General features: G+C 29.1%; 2 protein-coding genes across 2 annotated transcripts; one reads left to right on the forward strand and one right to left on the reverse strand.

Moving 5' to 3' along the window:
- The first annotated feature begins 2,286 nt into the window (after positions 1 to 2,286).
- LOC120068389 (E3 ubiquitin-protein ligase SINAT3-like) lies at positions 2,287 to 5,485 on the forward strand. Its single transcript, XM_039020140.1, has 3 exons — positions 2,287 to 2,813; positions 4,490 to 4,876; positions 5,008 to 5,485. The coding sequence occupies exons 1-3, from the start codon at positions 2,616 to 2,618 to the stop codon at positions 5,335 to 5,337; spliced, it is 915 nt and encodes a 304-aa protein (XP_038876068.1). The 5' UTR covers positions 2,287 to 2,615; the 3' UTR covers positions 5,338 to 5,485.
- An 844-nt stretch (positions 5,486 to 6,329) lies between these two features.
- On the reverse strand, positions 6,330 to 9,619 carry LOC120067114 (phosphatidylinositol 4-kinase gamma 4). Its single transcript, XM_039018534.1, has 2 exons — positions 7,620 to 9,619; positions 6,330 to 6,966 (listed from the first exon to the last, which is right to left on the reverse strand). The coding sequence occupies exons 1-2, from the start codon at positions 9,024 to 9,026 to the stop codon at positions 6,580 to 6,582; spliced, it is 1,794 nt and encodes a 597-aa protein (XP_038874462.1). The 5' UTR covers positions 9,027 to 9,619; the 3' UTR covers positions 6,330 to 6,579.
- Between the last annotated feature and the right edge of the window lie 6,664 nt (positions 9,620 to 16,283).

Below are 16,283 nucleotides of genomic sequence, written 5' to 3' on the forward strand. Positions count from 1 at the left end.
GTCCTCATTTTTACAATAGGTTAAAATTAATTAACAAAATGGTGATAGAAATGGAATTTCAAAATGTCAAAATCAACTATTGGTTAATTAAATTTAAAATGCTCAATGTTTTAATTTGATGAAATATGTATATTTATTGCCCAACAAATTTGTACCTTGATACATAGGAACTTACTTGACTTGAAACTGTTGTTTGTTATAGAAAATTGGGTCAATAAAATATAAAATTTATCATTAATTATCAAGCTCAAGAAAATTACTATTATAGCTTCATAGATGGTAATTCTTTTGATATTTTGTGATTTTTTTAGTACAAAATGGATGAATGATTCAAATAATAGAACTATTGCTCGTTAACATCTACTGAGTTGAGTTATGTTCGTTTTGACATTAAAACTTTTAAAAGATTAGGAATATTTCTTTTAAGTACCCAAACAACAGAAATTGAAACATATATGTTTCATTTGGAAACCATTTGATTTTTTATTTTTATTTTTGAAATTTAAGCCTATTTTATCTACATTTCTATGGTGATTTGCATTTTTTTAAGTACAATGGTTGAATTCTTAGCTAAATTCCAAAAACAAAAATAACTTTTTGAAAACTACTTTTTTTTAGTTATCAAAATTTGACTTGTTTTTTAAATTATTGATAAAAAGTAGATAAAAAAAGGAACAAATTTGAAAGTAGAAATAGTATCTATAGACTTAATTTTCAAAAACAAAAATAAAAAATGAAATGATTACCGAACCAAACCATATTTAACTTCATTAGTATTAAATTAAATATATAACACAGATATCTAATCTGTAAGTCATTCTCAAATGGGTCGCTTAGTTTTTAAAATTTTTCCATTTTATCCTTATTGTATTGAATTTCAATTAGGTTCTTCCTTACAAAACAACAATTGCAAACAAATTATTATATATAATTATGTTTTTATTAAGACATGTCTAAAATTTACTTTTATTCCATGTAACATGTCTAGATGACATGCACACGTGTCAAAATATATTAGTATAACAATACTTTGTTGACATATTAACTTAATTTATATGGAATATTATTTGGTTTTTATTAAGAGGTAAAAAAAAAAAAAAAAGTAGCCATTTTTTTAAAAATTAACCATTTAAATGAAGATTTTCCAAAAAAAACAAATTATTTAGTTTTTTTTTCTTACAAATAAATGTAAAATAATTTTTCACGTAGAACCAATCCACAAATTTCTTGACAGGAATCTAGACACTGACCTTCTCATAATGACGAGGAATAAAATAGGGGGTGGGACTCATTTCCATTATGTGAACCTTTTTAATTTTGAGTCCATGTTACAATGAGGTAAGTTTAACTAGTTGAGTTGTACTAAAGCGCGCCCACTTCATTGAACATAATACGGGTGTTAAAGATCAAGAGGCACTAGTTTAAAATCTTTCCATCTCATATTGTACTAAAAAAACAAATTAGTTGAGCTATGCTAGGTAGAAAAACATTAGATATAGTTACTATTATTTATTTATTTATTATAGTATAATAGAGGAGTAGTGTGATTCGAACCTCCAACGAGATAGTGTTTGTCAATTACCTTTGAGTTATATTATGTTTTCAATGGATATAATTACTTCTAGGTTAAACTACCATTTTAGTCTATATACTTTGAGGTTTGTTTAATTTTAGTTATCATATTTTCAAGTATTCAATTTTAGTCTTGTACTTTAAATAAATATTAAGTTTTGGCTCTCAATTTTTTTTTTTTTTTTTTTTATCGAAATTGATTAAATAATAATCATTTTCATGTAAGAAAATGCAACATGTGAATATGTTTCCAAAAATTTATACATTTTAGATAACAGATTTTTTTTTTTGTTTAATCAACAATAAACCAGTATTGAGAACTAACTTTAAAATTTTAAAAGTATAATTAAAATTAGATACTTAAGAATATAGAGATTAAAACGGAACATAATTTAAACTATATAACCAAAATGACATTTTAACTTTAATTTTAGGGTATTTTTGGATTGATCGGAAAGAAAAAACATTTTTCAAAAAAGTCATTTCTATTTAAACTCTTTTAATAAAATTGTTTAAAATGCATTTTGGAAATATTTACATCTATTTTTTTAAAAAATAACTTATTTTCAAATTAAATTTTTTTAAAAAAGAAAAAAAAAAAAAAAGAAAAGAAAAGAAAAGAAAAAGTGTGACAAGGAGAGGAACAGCTCACAAACAAGGAACTTTCTTCATTTATAACCGATCCACATCGACATCTCTGTCCTTCGTATTGACCCATCAGAAAATGGTAATGAAAAAGAAAAGAAAAAACTTCCATTATTAACTAATCTCTCATTTCATTCATTCTAAATCCCACCTTCGTTCTTCCTTCTCCTCATTTCTCTAATCTCAACCACCCAATTTCATCTCTCTGTTCATCCAATTTTTCAATCCCTTTCTTCCTTTTTTCTTCACATTTTCTCAATACCCTTTTCATTTCTTCCCCCAATTCGCCGATTTTAATGGCGGAATCCTCTTCCCCTTCAAAACCCATCATTACATTTTGATTCTCTTTCGATTTAATTAATACCCAGTTGCAGAGGTTTTGTTTATTGTAAGAAAAAATGGAGTTGGATGGCATCGAAGGTGTGCCATCCATGGATGTGATGGACGAGGAAGATAAGACCCTTCAACGTCACTGTCAGTTTCCTTCGATTTCCAAGCCTCGAATCCATAATAACGACAATCCCACAACCACAAGTGTCCATGAGCTTCTTGAATGTCCCGTTTGTACCAATTCTATGTATCCCCCAATTCATCAGGTTCCTTCCTTTTCCTTTTGTTGCATCACTGTTTTGATCTGTTTCTGCTTTCTGTTTTCTGATCTGTTTGATTCTTCTCAAATTGTGGGTCTGTTGTTAGAGGTTCTTGAGATTCATTTTCAAGTTGCTGATTGTTTAATGCCAATCTTTCTCTTCAATGGGGCCTTTGGTTTTGTCGATCGATTGGTTCTTGTAATGTTATTTGTTATTTTTATTATGATTATTTGCCTGCGGAGATTTCTAATCTTCCTTTCTTTTTTCTTTCTGGAATCTGTCTAAATTGTTAGCTAAAGCCCTGCTGTTCCATATACTCATAATACGCAAATTGAAGAGTCATTTTATTGTATATTAGAGATAAGTGTTGCTATCATTTGTTTGTGCTTTAGTCAACTTTGTTCAGAAACTGAAATCATGTTCCAATTGTGGCTCTTTTTGGGGTTAGTTTAATTAATACAAGGAGAGGGAATACAGGAATCTCTCTCTCATATCATCAATTGGGGAAGTGGGAATCCTCTGTGTGACCTCTAGAGCGACTATCTTAGCTGCAGGATCAGCCTTGCAAAGGACAGGTGAATGGAAGGGTGAAGGTGAAATTTGAAAAGAATGTACTTCAGCTTTACCTTCCTCGTTCCGATCTGAGTTCAGTGGTATTTGCAGGCTGAAGTGGCTAAGAATATAGGATTGTCTTGTACTCATTCAATGCCGAGATCATCTATTTCCTATAGCATCTCTTTCTTTATTTCATATTAGATTGAATATTGTCAGTGGTTTTGGATTAAACCAATTCTCAGAGCATCTCTTTTGCTTATGACATACGGTTTCTTAAGTGAGTTAAAAGGCTGAGGCACTTTGGATAGGCATTGGACATGGTGAATAGACGGTTTTTTGTTCTGCAAAACAACATTATAAAGTTGAGTATTTGATTTTATCTTCTGTTGAATTTCTTGTCCGTGTCGATCATGTGGCAGTATGCTATGATGTTAATTTTGCCCTGCATTAAGTTAATACAGACAACAGGTCTGTTCTTTGCTTGTTTGATGTAACCAATTTCTGAAAAATATTTTTTCTTAAGACACTTTCAATAAAAGTGGTTTTAAAATTAAGATGCTTATGTGTGTGGTTGCATTTTCTGTAAAGTTTTAGTCACACCACATCTAAAACTTTTCAAATGTAAAATTACCATAAAGTGATTTTAAAAGGATTTTCAGTCAATAACTTTAGAGTGCATTTTTGGATAGTCTACGTTAAGTGTTTCTTAAAAGAATGTTTTAAAATTATTTTGAATTTCTTAATTGTGATATTTATTTTCAACCAAAATCACTTAAGAAAAAGAAAAAAAAATAAAATAAAATCACTAAAGAAGTTATGTTAAAACTCAATCTTAGCAGTCATGGACAATGTTTGAATGCTCCCCTCATCGCTTTATAGCCTGGATATGTATATATATATATATTTTAAACACCAGAATATAGGACTGTCTTGTCTAATTTGGTGTTCATACCGTGATATATGTGGATTCGTCAAAAGGACAAAACAACTAATTCATCGGTCTTGTGAATCTCTTGCGTTAAAAGATATTGAGTCTCCATGAATGAATGTCAGGTAATGACTATCCAGTTTGGGATAGTTGAGAAGATATTGCTGAATGTTTTAAGCTTTTTTATTTGTTTGTGCAGTGTCCGAATGGGCATACCCTCTGTTCTTCATGTAAAACAAGGGTAGACAACCGTTGCCCGACTTGCAGACAAGAGCTCGGTGATATCAGATGTCTAGCATTAGAAAAAATAGCTGAATCACTTAAACTGGCTTGTAAATTCTGCACATTTGGGTGCCAGGAGATATTGCCTTACTACAGCAAACTCAAACACGAATCTGCCTGTTACTATAGACCATATATCTGTCCTTATGCTGGATCAGACTGCCCAGTTGATGGGGATATCCCTTTCCTTGTTTCTCATCTTCGGGACGATCACAAGGTTGACATGCATTCTGGATGCACGTTTAATCATCGTTATGTAAAGGCTAATCCGTGCGAAGTTGAAAACGCTACATGGATGCTAACCGTACGTGTCTATTGTTCATTCAGCTCAGTTATTTTACAAGTATCTGATCGAACCATCGTAGGAGACGATATTCAAGCTCAATTTTTACTTATATGAGCTCCTATTTATGCTCTCATTTCACCTTTGCTCAGGTCTTCCACTGTTTTGGCCAGTATTTCTGTCTTCATTTTGAAGCCTTTCAGCTGGGTATGGCACCAGTTTACATGGCATTTCTCCGATTCATGGGAGACGAAACAGATGCCCGAAACTACAGTTACAGCCTCGAGGTCGGTGGAAATGGCAGGAAGCTGATATGGGAGGGCAATCCTCGAAGCATTCGGGACAACCACAAGAAAGTCAGAGACAGCCACGACGGCCTCATTATACAACGAAACATGGCGCTCTTCTTTTCGGGAGGAGAAAGGAAAGAGCTGAAGCTGCGGATTACGGGACGGATTTGGAAAGAACAAAATAAACAGTAAAATTGTTAGAGATTCAACTCTTATGTATGTGACTGTTATGCTGCATAACATTTGCTTCAACCTTTATCCAGCAGAAGCCAATCTTGAATCAGTTCATATTTATTTTCAAACTAACAAGAAAAGGCCTTAAAACCATTTCCAAGTCCAACTTCTTGTAATTGAGATTAGCTTTTACAATGTCAAACATTAAGAGGCTTTGTTTGAAAACTGTTTTCAACATAATTTAGTTTTTTTTTTTCAATAAAAGTTGAGCTAAAACTTATTTACACATCTATTTTGTAGAAACAGTTCTCTTTTCCTGATTTGAAGAGATTTACGTCATGTATGACGACTAATGTTAATCCATATGGTTAATGTTTTTCTTAAAGTCATGATTTGTTTTTAAAACATGAATTATAATAAGAACAAAAAAAACTTTGATAATATATATTTCTTTTTGTCAAATTAAAAGTTTGGTACCTATAACTCGAAGGAAGTTAGAATTTAACTCATATGATTTTAAAGTTAGGATTTAATCCTTATAAATTGATAATACTTCATAAATAGTCCTTTGGGTTGAGATATCAAGCCATATAGACTATATTCCTATGATTCGACGAATCATAGGGACAAATTTGTAATTTAACCTATTTTTTTCAAATTAAGTAAATACTTCCACATTATCAAGACTAAATTTCTTAATTGGCATACGAGTTTATATTAACCACCGGTTCACATCCCCTACTTAGTTGAACTCAAAAAAAATTAAAAAGAAATAAAAAGAAAGACCTAAAATCTAAAATTTGGTGGAGGGCTTTGCAAAGGCAATTTAATACATTATATTTGAAATTGCCTTTGAAAAAGGCATCAACATTTTCACAAAGGAACAAAAATATGCTTATCAACATGCTCTGTTCAATCATTCATAATAAACACATTCAGGGAAATATATATTAAAAAAAAATCATAAAATATTTATTAAATTTCCATTGAAAATCCAAAGGAAAAAGACCTTAGGAGGGCAAATACAAACATAATAAATAAGAACAGCAATTCCAAAGAAATGCCATCGACAAAGCCGCCGACGATCCTTCTCAACGGCTATAACAAAGAACGAAGAAGCAGAACAGATATAGTCCTGTCGTTCGTACATGATAATAATAATAATTCATTAACATCATCATATTATATGCATTATCCACATATTTTAATAAATTAATTACACCTATTATTTAGTTACTAAAATGATCTTAGCTTTCCCCATCAGGACAATGAAGCAGCAATCTGATCAAGGCGGTGATCCATTATTTCATATACACTTTCAAGGAATGTTGCTTCACTCGTACCAGGAAGCAAAGAATCCATTGCTTCTTCCACGCACTCCTCGATCATTGATTTCTTCATCAAGGTTTCTCTACACATAAAGCTACCGATGTCGAATGGCGTGAGCCCTCTCTTTGCCCCTTTCTTCAACAGCATGGTTGAAATGCGAAGTGTACGAGCACATTCAAGAGGCAGGTCCCATCCATGGAACTTGAGAAGGGCGATATCTTCCTCTGCGTCCAGTGAATTTATGTAGTCTAATGTCTCAGCATCATATGGTTGCTGGGCTTGTGGCCAATAGAGCCAGTCAAATGTACAATCTTCAAACTGAAACAATAGAGAATATCGACTCAGATAAGTTTCAATTGAATACGAGATTCTGGTACTGCTAATTCAAAAATCTATATTGAAATCTCCCCGAGTAAATTAAGCTCCAGCCAACAAAATTCAGTATGAGAATTAGAGACTAATATCACAGTTCGATTCCTCAGCTCGTGAAAATTTAAAGGCTAAACTGCCCTTGAACTTTGCCCTTTGTTTCAAAAAATACCACTACACTTTAAAAAAATTGCATTTATTACCCTTAAACTTTCATAAATATTTCAAAATTACCCTTAGAATGTAATTCCTTCAAAATTTTGAAGAGAAATCGAGACTTAAAACTGTTTCAAAATTACCCTTAGAATGTAATTCCTTCAAAATTTCGAAGAGAAATCGAGACTTAAAACTGTGTGGCGATGACCTAAAAACGTTGTGTTGGTCTAAATTTTCATTTCAGGCCATTACAAAATCATTTCATGTCTCAATTTTCGTCCATAATTTTGAAGAATTTCTACTCAGAATATTTTTGAAACATTTGTTAAGTTCCAGGGCAATATTTTTACTATTTGAAGTGTAATGACAACATTAAAGGATGTTTTCTTATAATTCGACTAAATTTAAAACATGCAATGAACCAATTAAGAGTAAAGAAAACTTACACTTGTTGGCAAGCAGTATCCATGGTCGATTGGAATAAGCACAGTTTGACCCCCTTCTCTTTCTTTTCCCAATAGAATATTTCCAGCATGTCTATCTGCATTTGCCAATCTAATATCCAAAACAGAGATTTTGTGCACCTCCTTGGTAGGGAAAGCCCCAGCACCAAAGTCCTCACAACTACCATTATTTTCCATGAACATCTGCAAGGAACCAATTTTAACTGATTTATCACTAGGATGGTTGAAACCGTCATGAAGGCACTTGACCAATGCTGTAGGAGGAACACCGGCAAAGCCATTCTTGTCACCGAACATTGAACGGCGTCCACTTATTGGATGATCTAATAGGTAAGCTGCAACTTCTCTGAATGCTCCTTCTCCAACTTTGGTTCCTTTCTTTAACCCTTCACCGTCTAGTGACAATGGAAGTCCCCGTGGATTGTTCAAGGCCATTGGCTCCTCATCAATTGGCTTAAAAACAGACACATACTTCTTTCCTGATGGGTCTAACATAAGATATGCTCCACCGGTTCCCTCCAAAGACCTAACTGGAAAATGCCCACGGTCTAAGCCATCTACAGTAGCATTGACCATATCCCAAATGGGTATTGGCAATTCAATCTTAGGGTTAATGACAATGGGCTCCATAACACTACCTCCATTAGGAGAAGGCCTTCTTGGTCCAATTTCTTTGTCATATTCATACTTTGTCCTATAAGCTTCCTTATCCTCATTGTATTCCTTCTGATTATTTGTTCTAGAAAACTCAGATTTACACTGTTCTTTTAAATTTGATGCCACAATAGAGAGCTCAAAGTTTTTTTCGATAGGTCTGCCTCGTACTTTTGCAGACTTCCGAACAAACAAATGTATGACTGCATCCTGCCTATTACAAATATCGTCTACAAGGCTATGATCATCTAGCGGCTTTCCATCACACACTACTTCATGGTCATCAACGTCCACAAACTCCTTTACCTTTGTAGCAATCTTCTCTTTTACATATGCAATATCTCTGTCCCGCTCCACATGGAAGGTAAACTCTTTCCCACAATGAGTCTTGACATTAATAACCTGAAGATCTGATAGTCTAAGCACCAAATGCAACACATTTCCATCCGTAACACCATAATCCCGAACTAATGAATTATTTCGAGACAATTCTCGGCCACCACAAACTAACTTCTGTTTCTTCACCACAAATCCCTTGCAAGATTGGATCCTTAACTTCACAGATTCAATGGATTCCGATGCAAAGATGGGCATAGGACTCATAGAGCCCGAAACAGAAACATAAATCCAAATCGACTCATTGGATTCCAGAATGGATGGAGTAATTAAACGATTATGGGAAAATAAATGCTCATTATGAACTGGACAAAGAGCAGTAACACCCGTAGACGACATTTTGAATCAGGAATTAAATCAAACAGCCAAAATTAGGGCTTCAATACTCAAAAGAACAGAAGGGTCAAGAAATTACACCAACATAGCCATAGTTCTAGATTCAACGACCATCACAGAGCACAGAAGCAAGATGATCAAACCAATAGTAGTAGTAATAATAATAATAAGGGGACAAAGAAAAATGAAAAGGCTAGCGACCCATTTCCGCCTAAAGTGGATCAAAAAATTATAAAAATTACCAAAGAAACCAAGGGAAGTGAAAACTCCACACGAACCCTGGGAGAGGCTTCGGGGATCTGTCAGTGTCGTTGAGAAGAAGAAGAGATGAGTGGGGATTGATCGGAGGAGGAGAGGAAGAAGAAACCTAGAGGAATTTAAGAAGGGCAAAAAAGGGGGGTTTGGATTCTCACTGAACAGGAAGAACCAAAGGGAAAATGGAGAAGTGGGGAACTTTAAATTTTAGGTTCTAAAGATAGAAAATTGGTGTAAAATTCTGGTAATTGGCAAAGAAGGAAGAAACTGATGCAGAAAAATTAGGGATTTGATGAGACTGAGATGAACAACAAGACCGAGCGCTCAACGAACAAGAAGACGCGTGTACACATCGGAGATTTATACGCAGCGCGTTGGAAATTTTGACTTTTGACTTTTTAACTTTTTTTTTTTTATGGTTAAAATACAATTTTGCCCCTATATTTTCAAACATTTTCTTTCTTATAGAAAAAAAAAATATTTTTGGTAAGAGGTTTTGAGTTTTATTTTATTTCTATTTGGTTTCTAAATTTCAAAATGTTATACTATTTGTTCTTAATTTTTAGTTTGGTTTCAATTTAGTCTCTAAATTTTTCAAAATGTTATAATTTTACCTTTGAGATTTAAGTTTTGTTTCAATTTGGTTCTTATGTTTCAAGATGTAAATTTTTAACCTTGCTTTTTTTTTTTTTTTTTTTTACCTAAATACTTACTTTAAGGCTTTGCATTAATGTGCATTAATTGATTTAGAATAACTATGAAGTGAATTTTAATTTTAATAGTGATGAAAAATATTGAAACTTAATCAATTATAGTTCTTTTAAATAAACTAATACATATTATTACTATATATGGATAGTGAGTATTTAATGAAAAATCTAAAAATGAATTTTGAAATTTATAGATCAAATTGAAACAAAACTAAAATCCTAATGGTGAAATTGTAATATTTTAAGATATAGAAACTGATTTGAAACCAAATTCAAAATTTAAGGTCTAAAAATATTTAATTTTTTAACCTAGAAAACTAAATTCAAAACTACGAGACCAAAAAAGTTTTTTTTTTCCTATTTTTTTTCCTTTTAATTCATTAAAATATAAAGGAAATGTCAAGGTCTTAATTTTAAAAAAAATGCCAGTATCAATAGATATTTATAAAAAATATTATGAAAACAAAAGACTCAAAGAAATATGTAAATTACTAAATAACAATTTCATGACTCTTCAACAAGTTAACATCTTTATTATTTACATCATATTTACATTATTTATATTTTGTTACTTTTTATGTTTTGTTATTATTTTTTTTTTTATGATTTAATGAAAATGTTGGTTCATCCTCATTTTGATGTTGAACCCACTAAAACGTAGAAATATCAATAAAAATATCAACATGTCAAAGAAAATATAATACCAAGAGTTCATGTACTTTTAATAAATTTAAAGTTTAGTCTCTCCAATTTTTATTTTATTTTTTTTGTTAAAAAGGTTTAAATAATAATAATTTTGATATAATAAAATATAATTTGTAGATATGATTTCAAAATTATTGTAAAAATATTAGTACATAATAAAAGAAAATCGAGTATATACTAATAGTAGGGACTAAATTAAAATTTATTGAGAGTAGAAATTAGAAATTGACATTTAGAAGTCTCGTTTCAAAATTGAACGAGTTGTTAATTAAGGGACAAAAATGGTATTTTAACTTTTTTTTTTCTTTAATTAAAAGGAACCATATTCGCCTATTGGCCCATTGAGCTGTTCCCCATTCTTTTTTCTTCTCCTTGATTGGCAGCTCTGTCAATTGTCCCCCAAGTCACCAGCCTCTCTCCTTCCTTTAATTTTTTTAAAAAATTTAATTTAATTTTTATCTAGTTTACCCCTTTTTTTTTTCCTTTAGAATATTCGATTTAACTTTTGAATTGGTAGATATAGTACAATTCTAGAATTTTCTTCTTCTTTGCTTAACACAACCATTAAAAAAAAAATGTAACTCTAACCTCTCAATTAATTGTCTTGACTAATTGAGTTATTTGAGTGGATAACTTTTCATATAATTATATATTTGATTTTTATTTTTTTATTTTTATTTTTATTTTTAAAAATTAAATTTATAATACTATTTTTACATATAAGTTTTTTTTTTATTATTATTATTCCCTTTTGTTAATATTTTAATTGAAACAAATTATGTCAAGTACATCGTTTTTAAAACTTATTTTTATTTTTAGAATTTGACTAGAGTTTACATGCTTTTCTTAGGAAATGTGAAAATAATCTTAGTAAAAAAAATTGGAAAGAAATAATATAAATTTAAAAAATAGAACATTAACAATGGAATTGTTATTAAGGGGATTTTTTTTTTAATTCAAAAGGAGTGGTTGAAATCGGTTACAGACTCGTGATCATATCAGTGGGTGGTGTTCTGCTACCATGCATCCTCCTCAATTGTGCAGTCAAGTTGTTCAGTCAGAGGTTTTTCTGCATTGTTCACAGTGGCATGGGGCCTCTATCAAGAGGAGTCAAGCTGGTTCTTCTCTTTGGACCTTTTTTTTTAGTTTTTCTTTTCTTTGTTCTCGTGTTCTTGTTTCTCTTAGTCACTTTAGTTTTGTGTTTGATTTGTTTGTGCCTTTTATACACATATATGTGATATTGACATATAAAGAATTAGAATATTCAAAGTATGAGCATTGTTATAATGCTTTTTTTTTTTCTTTATTGTATTTTCACAATCTTTAAAGTATTTTGAAATTCCAACTAAATGAGAATAACCTAGTTTAAGAATCAAAATACTTAAAAGTTCTTTTTCTTTTATTATCATTATTTATTTATATATAACTTTAAATTTAAGCTTGACGAATTTGTGAGACTCACTTTATTTTTTTAATAATACGAAAGGAATCAAACTTTTGACCACAAAATTGATTATACGTATTTTATGTCAATAAAGCTATGTTCATATCGGTCCTAATCCACGTGAGGATGAGAAAAGTATCACTATTCTAACACTTTATTCCAATTCTGAGTGGGTCTCACCAAAATCAAACTCATTGTATTTTTACCTCATTTTTCCTATTTTCCTCTCATCACAATTCTTTCTCTCTCTCTCATTCAAAATTATCTTTTTCTTTCTATTTTCCTTACTTCTTTAAATTATTATTATGTTTACTATGAACATATAAACAAGAAAATATTTATGCCAATCAAGTTTCCACAATTAAATTTTGTAAAAAAAAAATCTTAGTATTTTAGTTTGAGATGTCATATTATTGTTGAAATTGAAAATTATAATATAAATTAAATGTTAAAATACAATTTGATCCCTATACTTCGGGACTTATTCAATTGTAGTCCATGTATTTTCAAATATCAAATATTTGTGGTAGACGTTATATGTTGATAGTTGAAGAACTTTTGGGTCAGCCAAGTAGATGGAACTTACATCATAATTAAATTTATCCAGGATGTAATTTATTGACATGTGACGAAAAAGAAAAAGTCTTGAAAGGTGACATTCCAAGTGGTTCGACTCTTTATGATAGAGTAGGTTATAATTCTACAAAGTTGAGAATTATGATTTTCAATGAGACAATAGCATGATATTTTTCAAGTATTTACCAATGTGGAATTTGTAGAATTTTTGGCAATATATTAGAAAAAGTAGTTGTCCATACTAAAATTGTATAAAAAAGATCGGGATCCAAACATTATAAAATGAGTCAATACCGTTTGATTTCAAATCATCCAAATATGAAAACACTCCAAACTGGATATACTCATTCTAATTCTAATTAGAATAGTATAATGCTTTGATAGAGTATTTATTTATAACTAAAGTCAAGTGAGTGTGTGCGATCGTAATAATTATTTCACATATTGAAGTTTCTTTTAAGTTCGTGGTTTTCTTAAAAATAATGCAGTTTTTAAGAGTTCTAAAAGAAAAAAGAGATTTATTTGAAAAGGTTAATTCAAATATATTTAGTAGAAGAACCAAATATTTGACTTTTTGGTGATGATATATATTTTAACCAATTGAATTATATTTAAGTGGATAATAAAAACTCTATTTCATCCACAAAAATTATATTGCTATGAGAAAAGAGTATACAAAACTACAAGAGAAAAGAAACATTTTAAATTGGTAACAAATTTTTAGTTAAATCATAACAAATTGTTTTAAAACTTTTAGATATATATTAATAATGCTTTTAGACACATTAAAAAGTTATTTTAGCCAAAGCGAACAAAACTCAACTGACATATATGAATATGTTAGCCACCAAGAGGTGAAAGATTTTTTAGACCCAATCCAATTATTCAGGTAGTAAATTTTTTTAATCCAAATAACCCTTATTAAAAAAAATGAATCCAACCCAACCATCAAATATTTGGGTTGGGTTGGTTCAGGTTAATTGAGTCATTTATTTAAAATTTTGTTCTAAAAAGAAGCAAAACGTAAATATATAAAAATCTAATTTAATTATTTTCATATATTGAATTAAGATTAACAACTCAATTTCAATTTATATGGTAAAAATTTTCTTTCTAAAGTGCAAAGAAACTATTTTAAAGACTTGTTGAATAATAAATTATTCAAAAAATATTTAAATAAATAAAATTAAAATCTAATATATGTATAAAGAATTATGTTATAAGTAATAAAAAAAAAATATTTCAAAGTTAATAATAAATTCGAACCAAATTGTGTTATAAGTAATAAAAAATATATATTTCAAAGTTAATAATAAATTCGAGTTGGTTTGGATTGATTTGAGTTATATTAAGTGAATACATGAACCAACTCAACCAAGAAAATTTTCATTTATTTGAACTCAACCCAACCCAACCCAAATCGCACGGGTTGAATTGGGTTGATCGGTTTTTTTGGATCATTGAATTTTTTAACACCCCTATTCTCCTATTCCTATTAATTATATTTCTTAAAAAATTCTATTTTAATTGTTGAACTTTGAAATTATTCGAGAGATGATACTCTTTGAGATTTTTGTATTTAAATGAATGACATAAATTAATATGATAGTTGACGGTAAAACTCCAAAAATTGTGTACATAATATCATTTACAACTCAATTTTAACTATATTGAAAATTAAGATAATTTATTTTAACTTAAAAGATGCCGAAGACTTCATTTACAATGCTATTCACAAAATCAAAATTTTCATAACAATTATCACATTAATGTACATAAATTATATTGTAAATGATGTCATCATGCATTTTAATTCTTACACATAGGTAGTCGTGTCAATTTTCTTTATTTTTTTTATTGAAAAATAATCTAAATGGGTGCTTTGGAATAATAATTTCAAAAGGAAGGTTAAAATTAATATTTTTAAAGTTAAATGGCAAGTTTTTCTTTTATATCTATTTTGGTTGTCTAATTTTAAAAGTGTCTAATATATCTCTAAAATTTTCAATTTATATCTAATAAATTTTTAAACTTTAAAAATATCTAACAAACTCTATACCTTTCAATTTTATGTCAATAGATCGTTCATATATTTATTTATTTTTTTTAAAAAAACCAATTAATCTAATAGATATAAAATTAGATCTTATGTCAAGTGTAGCTATAAGTTTTCAACTTTGTGTCTAGTTTTCTAAATCAACAAAAAAAAAAAATGTTAAACAAAACTTGATCACAAAACCGAAAATTTAAGAAACTATTGAAATTATCACTTTTTAGAATTTAGAATCTATTGGATGCAAATTTAAAAATTGAACGAGTTTTAGATAAATTTTAAAAAGTTTAAGAATCAAATAGATATAAAATTATCTAAACACGTAATTTAACATAAAATTGAAGTTTATGGATGTAATTAAAGTTCTCAAACCTACCTCATAGTTCAAGAATATTTAGCTATTAATTTGTTTGGCTAAATTATACAAAATACTCCTAAATTTTGGATTTGGTGTAAAAAAAATATTCTTAAACTTTCAAAAATTTCAAAATACCCTCAAACTTCTAAAAAAGAGTTCGAAAATATTCTTATTGTGAGTTTTGGATATTTTTGGACTCTTATTAAAAGTTTAAAGTATTTTTGAAACTTTTGAAAGTTTAAGAATATTTTGGATACAAGGTAACTCAAAAGTATATATATATATATATATATTTACAATTTCACATTTTTTTTTTCTTTACGAAAATTTGAAACCTAGACCAAATAGTATTAAAAATATAATTTCTTATTTAGAAAGGAGTTTCTATACAATAACAAAATTTAATCATTTTAGATTTCTATCCATTTTTATCATAGATAAATTTCTATTAGCCTTTATCAATGATAGACTTCTATCAAATTCTATCACAGATAAATATCGATAGAATTCTATTAATGTTTATCAATATATATATATTTTGCTATTTTTAGAAATAGTTTGATATTTTTTCTATACATAGAAATTTCTTTTAGAAAAAGTAGGTGGCAATTATTTGGTGAGCTTTTTGAAAAATATTGAAAATGAAAAATGAAAAATTTCCCGTTTGTATCCGTTGGGTGAGTGTTGATGTCAGAGTCAGACCAACATTTGACTCCACGAAGCTTCCACTTTTTCAGCCTCCATGTCGTACAAAACTTTCAAAAATACTGTGAAAATTGATAGAAATTATCTGAATTTTTTTTAAATTATGAATAAAATACAGCTACTAAAAACGTAATTTCACTTAAAAAATGCAATTAATATTTATGCATAAATGTTACAATTTAGGAAAATATCATAGACATCAAAAGATTAATATATTAAAATTCCCTTTTTTTATAAAATATTTGATTTCTGTCCAAGTAACAAAATAAACTATTGTTTTTTTTAAACGTAATAAAATAAAATTAGTACGATAAATAACATAAATATACAGTATTTTTTTTTGTTTTTTTTTTTTGTTGTGAATATAGTTTTTTTTTTTTTTTAATTTAAGCACATTAACATAATATAGTCATTTGATTTTTTTTTCTAATTTTTAATTTAGTTATTTTTAAAA

The sequence above is a fragment of the Benincasa hispida genome, chromosome 12, assembly GCF_009727055.1.
Source record: "Benincasa hispida cultivar B227 chromosome 12, ASM972705v1, whole genome shotgun sequence".
NCBI lineage: Eukaryota > Viridiplantae > Streptophyta > Magnoliopsida > Cucurbitales > Cucurbitaceae > Benincasa > Benincasa hispida.

What these genes read in the sequence shown, in the direction of transcription:
- LOC120068389 (XM_039020140.1), top strand. Translation starts at nt 2,616, where the DNA reads ATGGAGTTGGATGGCATCGAAGGTGTGCCATCCATGGATGTGATGGAC. An exon ending in TGTATCCCCCAATTCATCAG is followed by an intron (nt 2,814 to 4,489) that starts GTTCCTTCCTTT and finishes TTGTTTGTGCAG; the next exon opens with TGTCCGAATGGGCATACCCT. An exon ending in ACGCTACATGGATGCTAACC is followed by an intron (nt 4,877 to 5,007) that starts GTACGTGTCTAT and finishes ACCTTTGCTCAG; the next exon opens with GTCTTCCACTGTTTTGGCCA.
- LOC120067114 (XM_039018534.1), bottom strand. Translation starts at nt 9,026, where the DNA reads ATGTCGTCTACGGGTGTTACTGCTCTTTGTCCAGTTCATAATGAGCAT. An exon ending in GATACTGCTTGCCAACAAGT is followed by an intron (nt 6,967 to 7,619) that starts GTAAGTTTTCTT and finishes CTATTGTTTCAG; the next exon opens with TTTGAAGATTGTACATTTGA.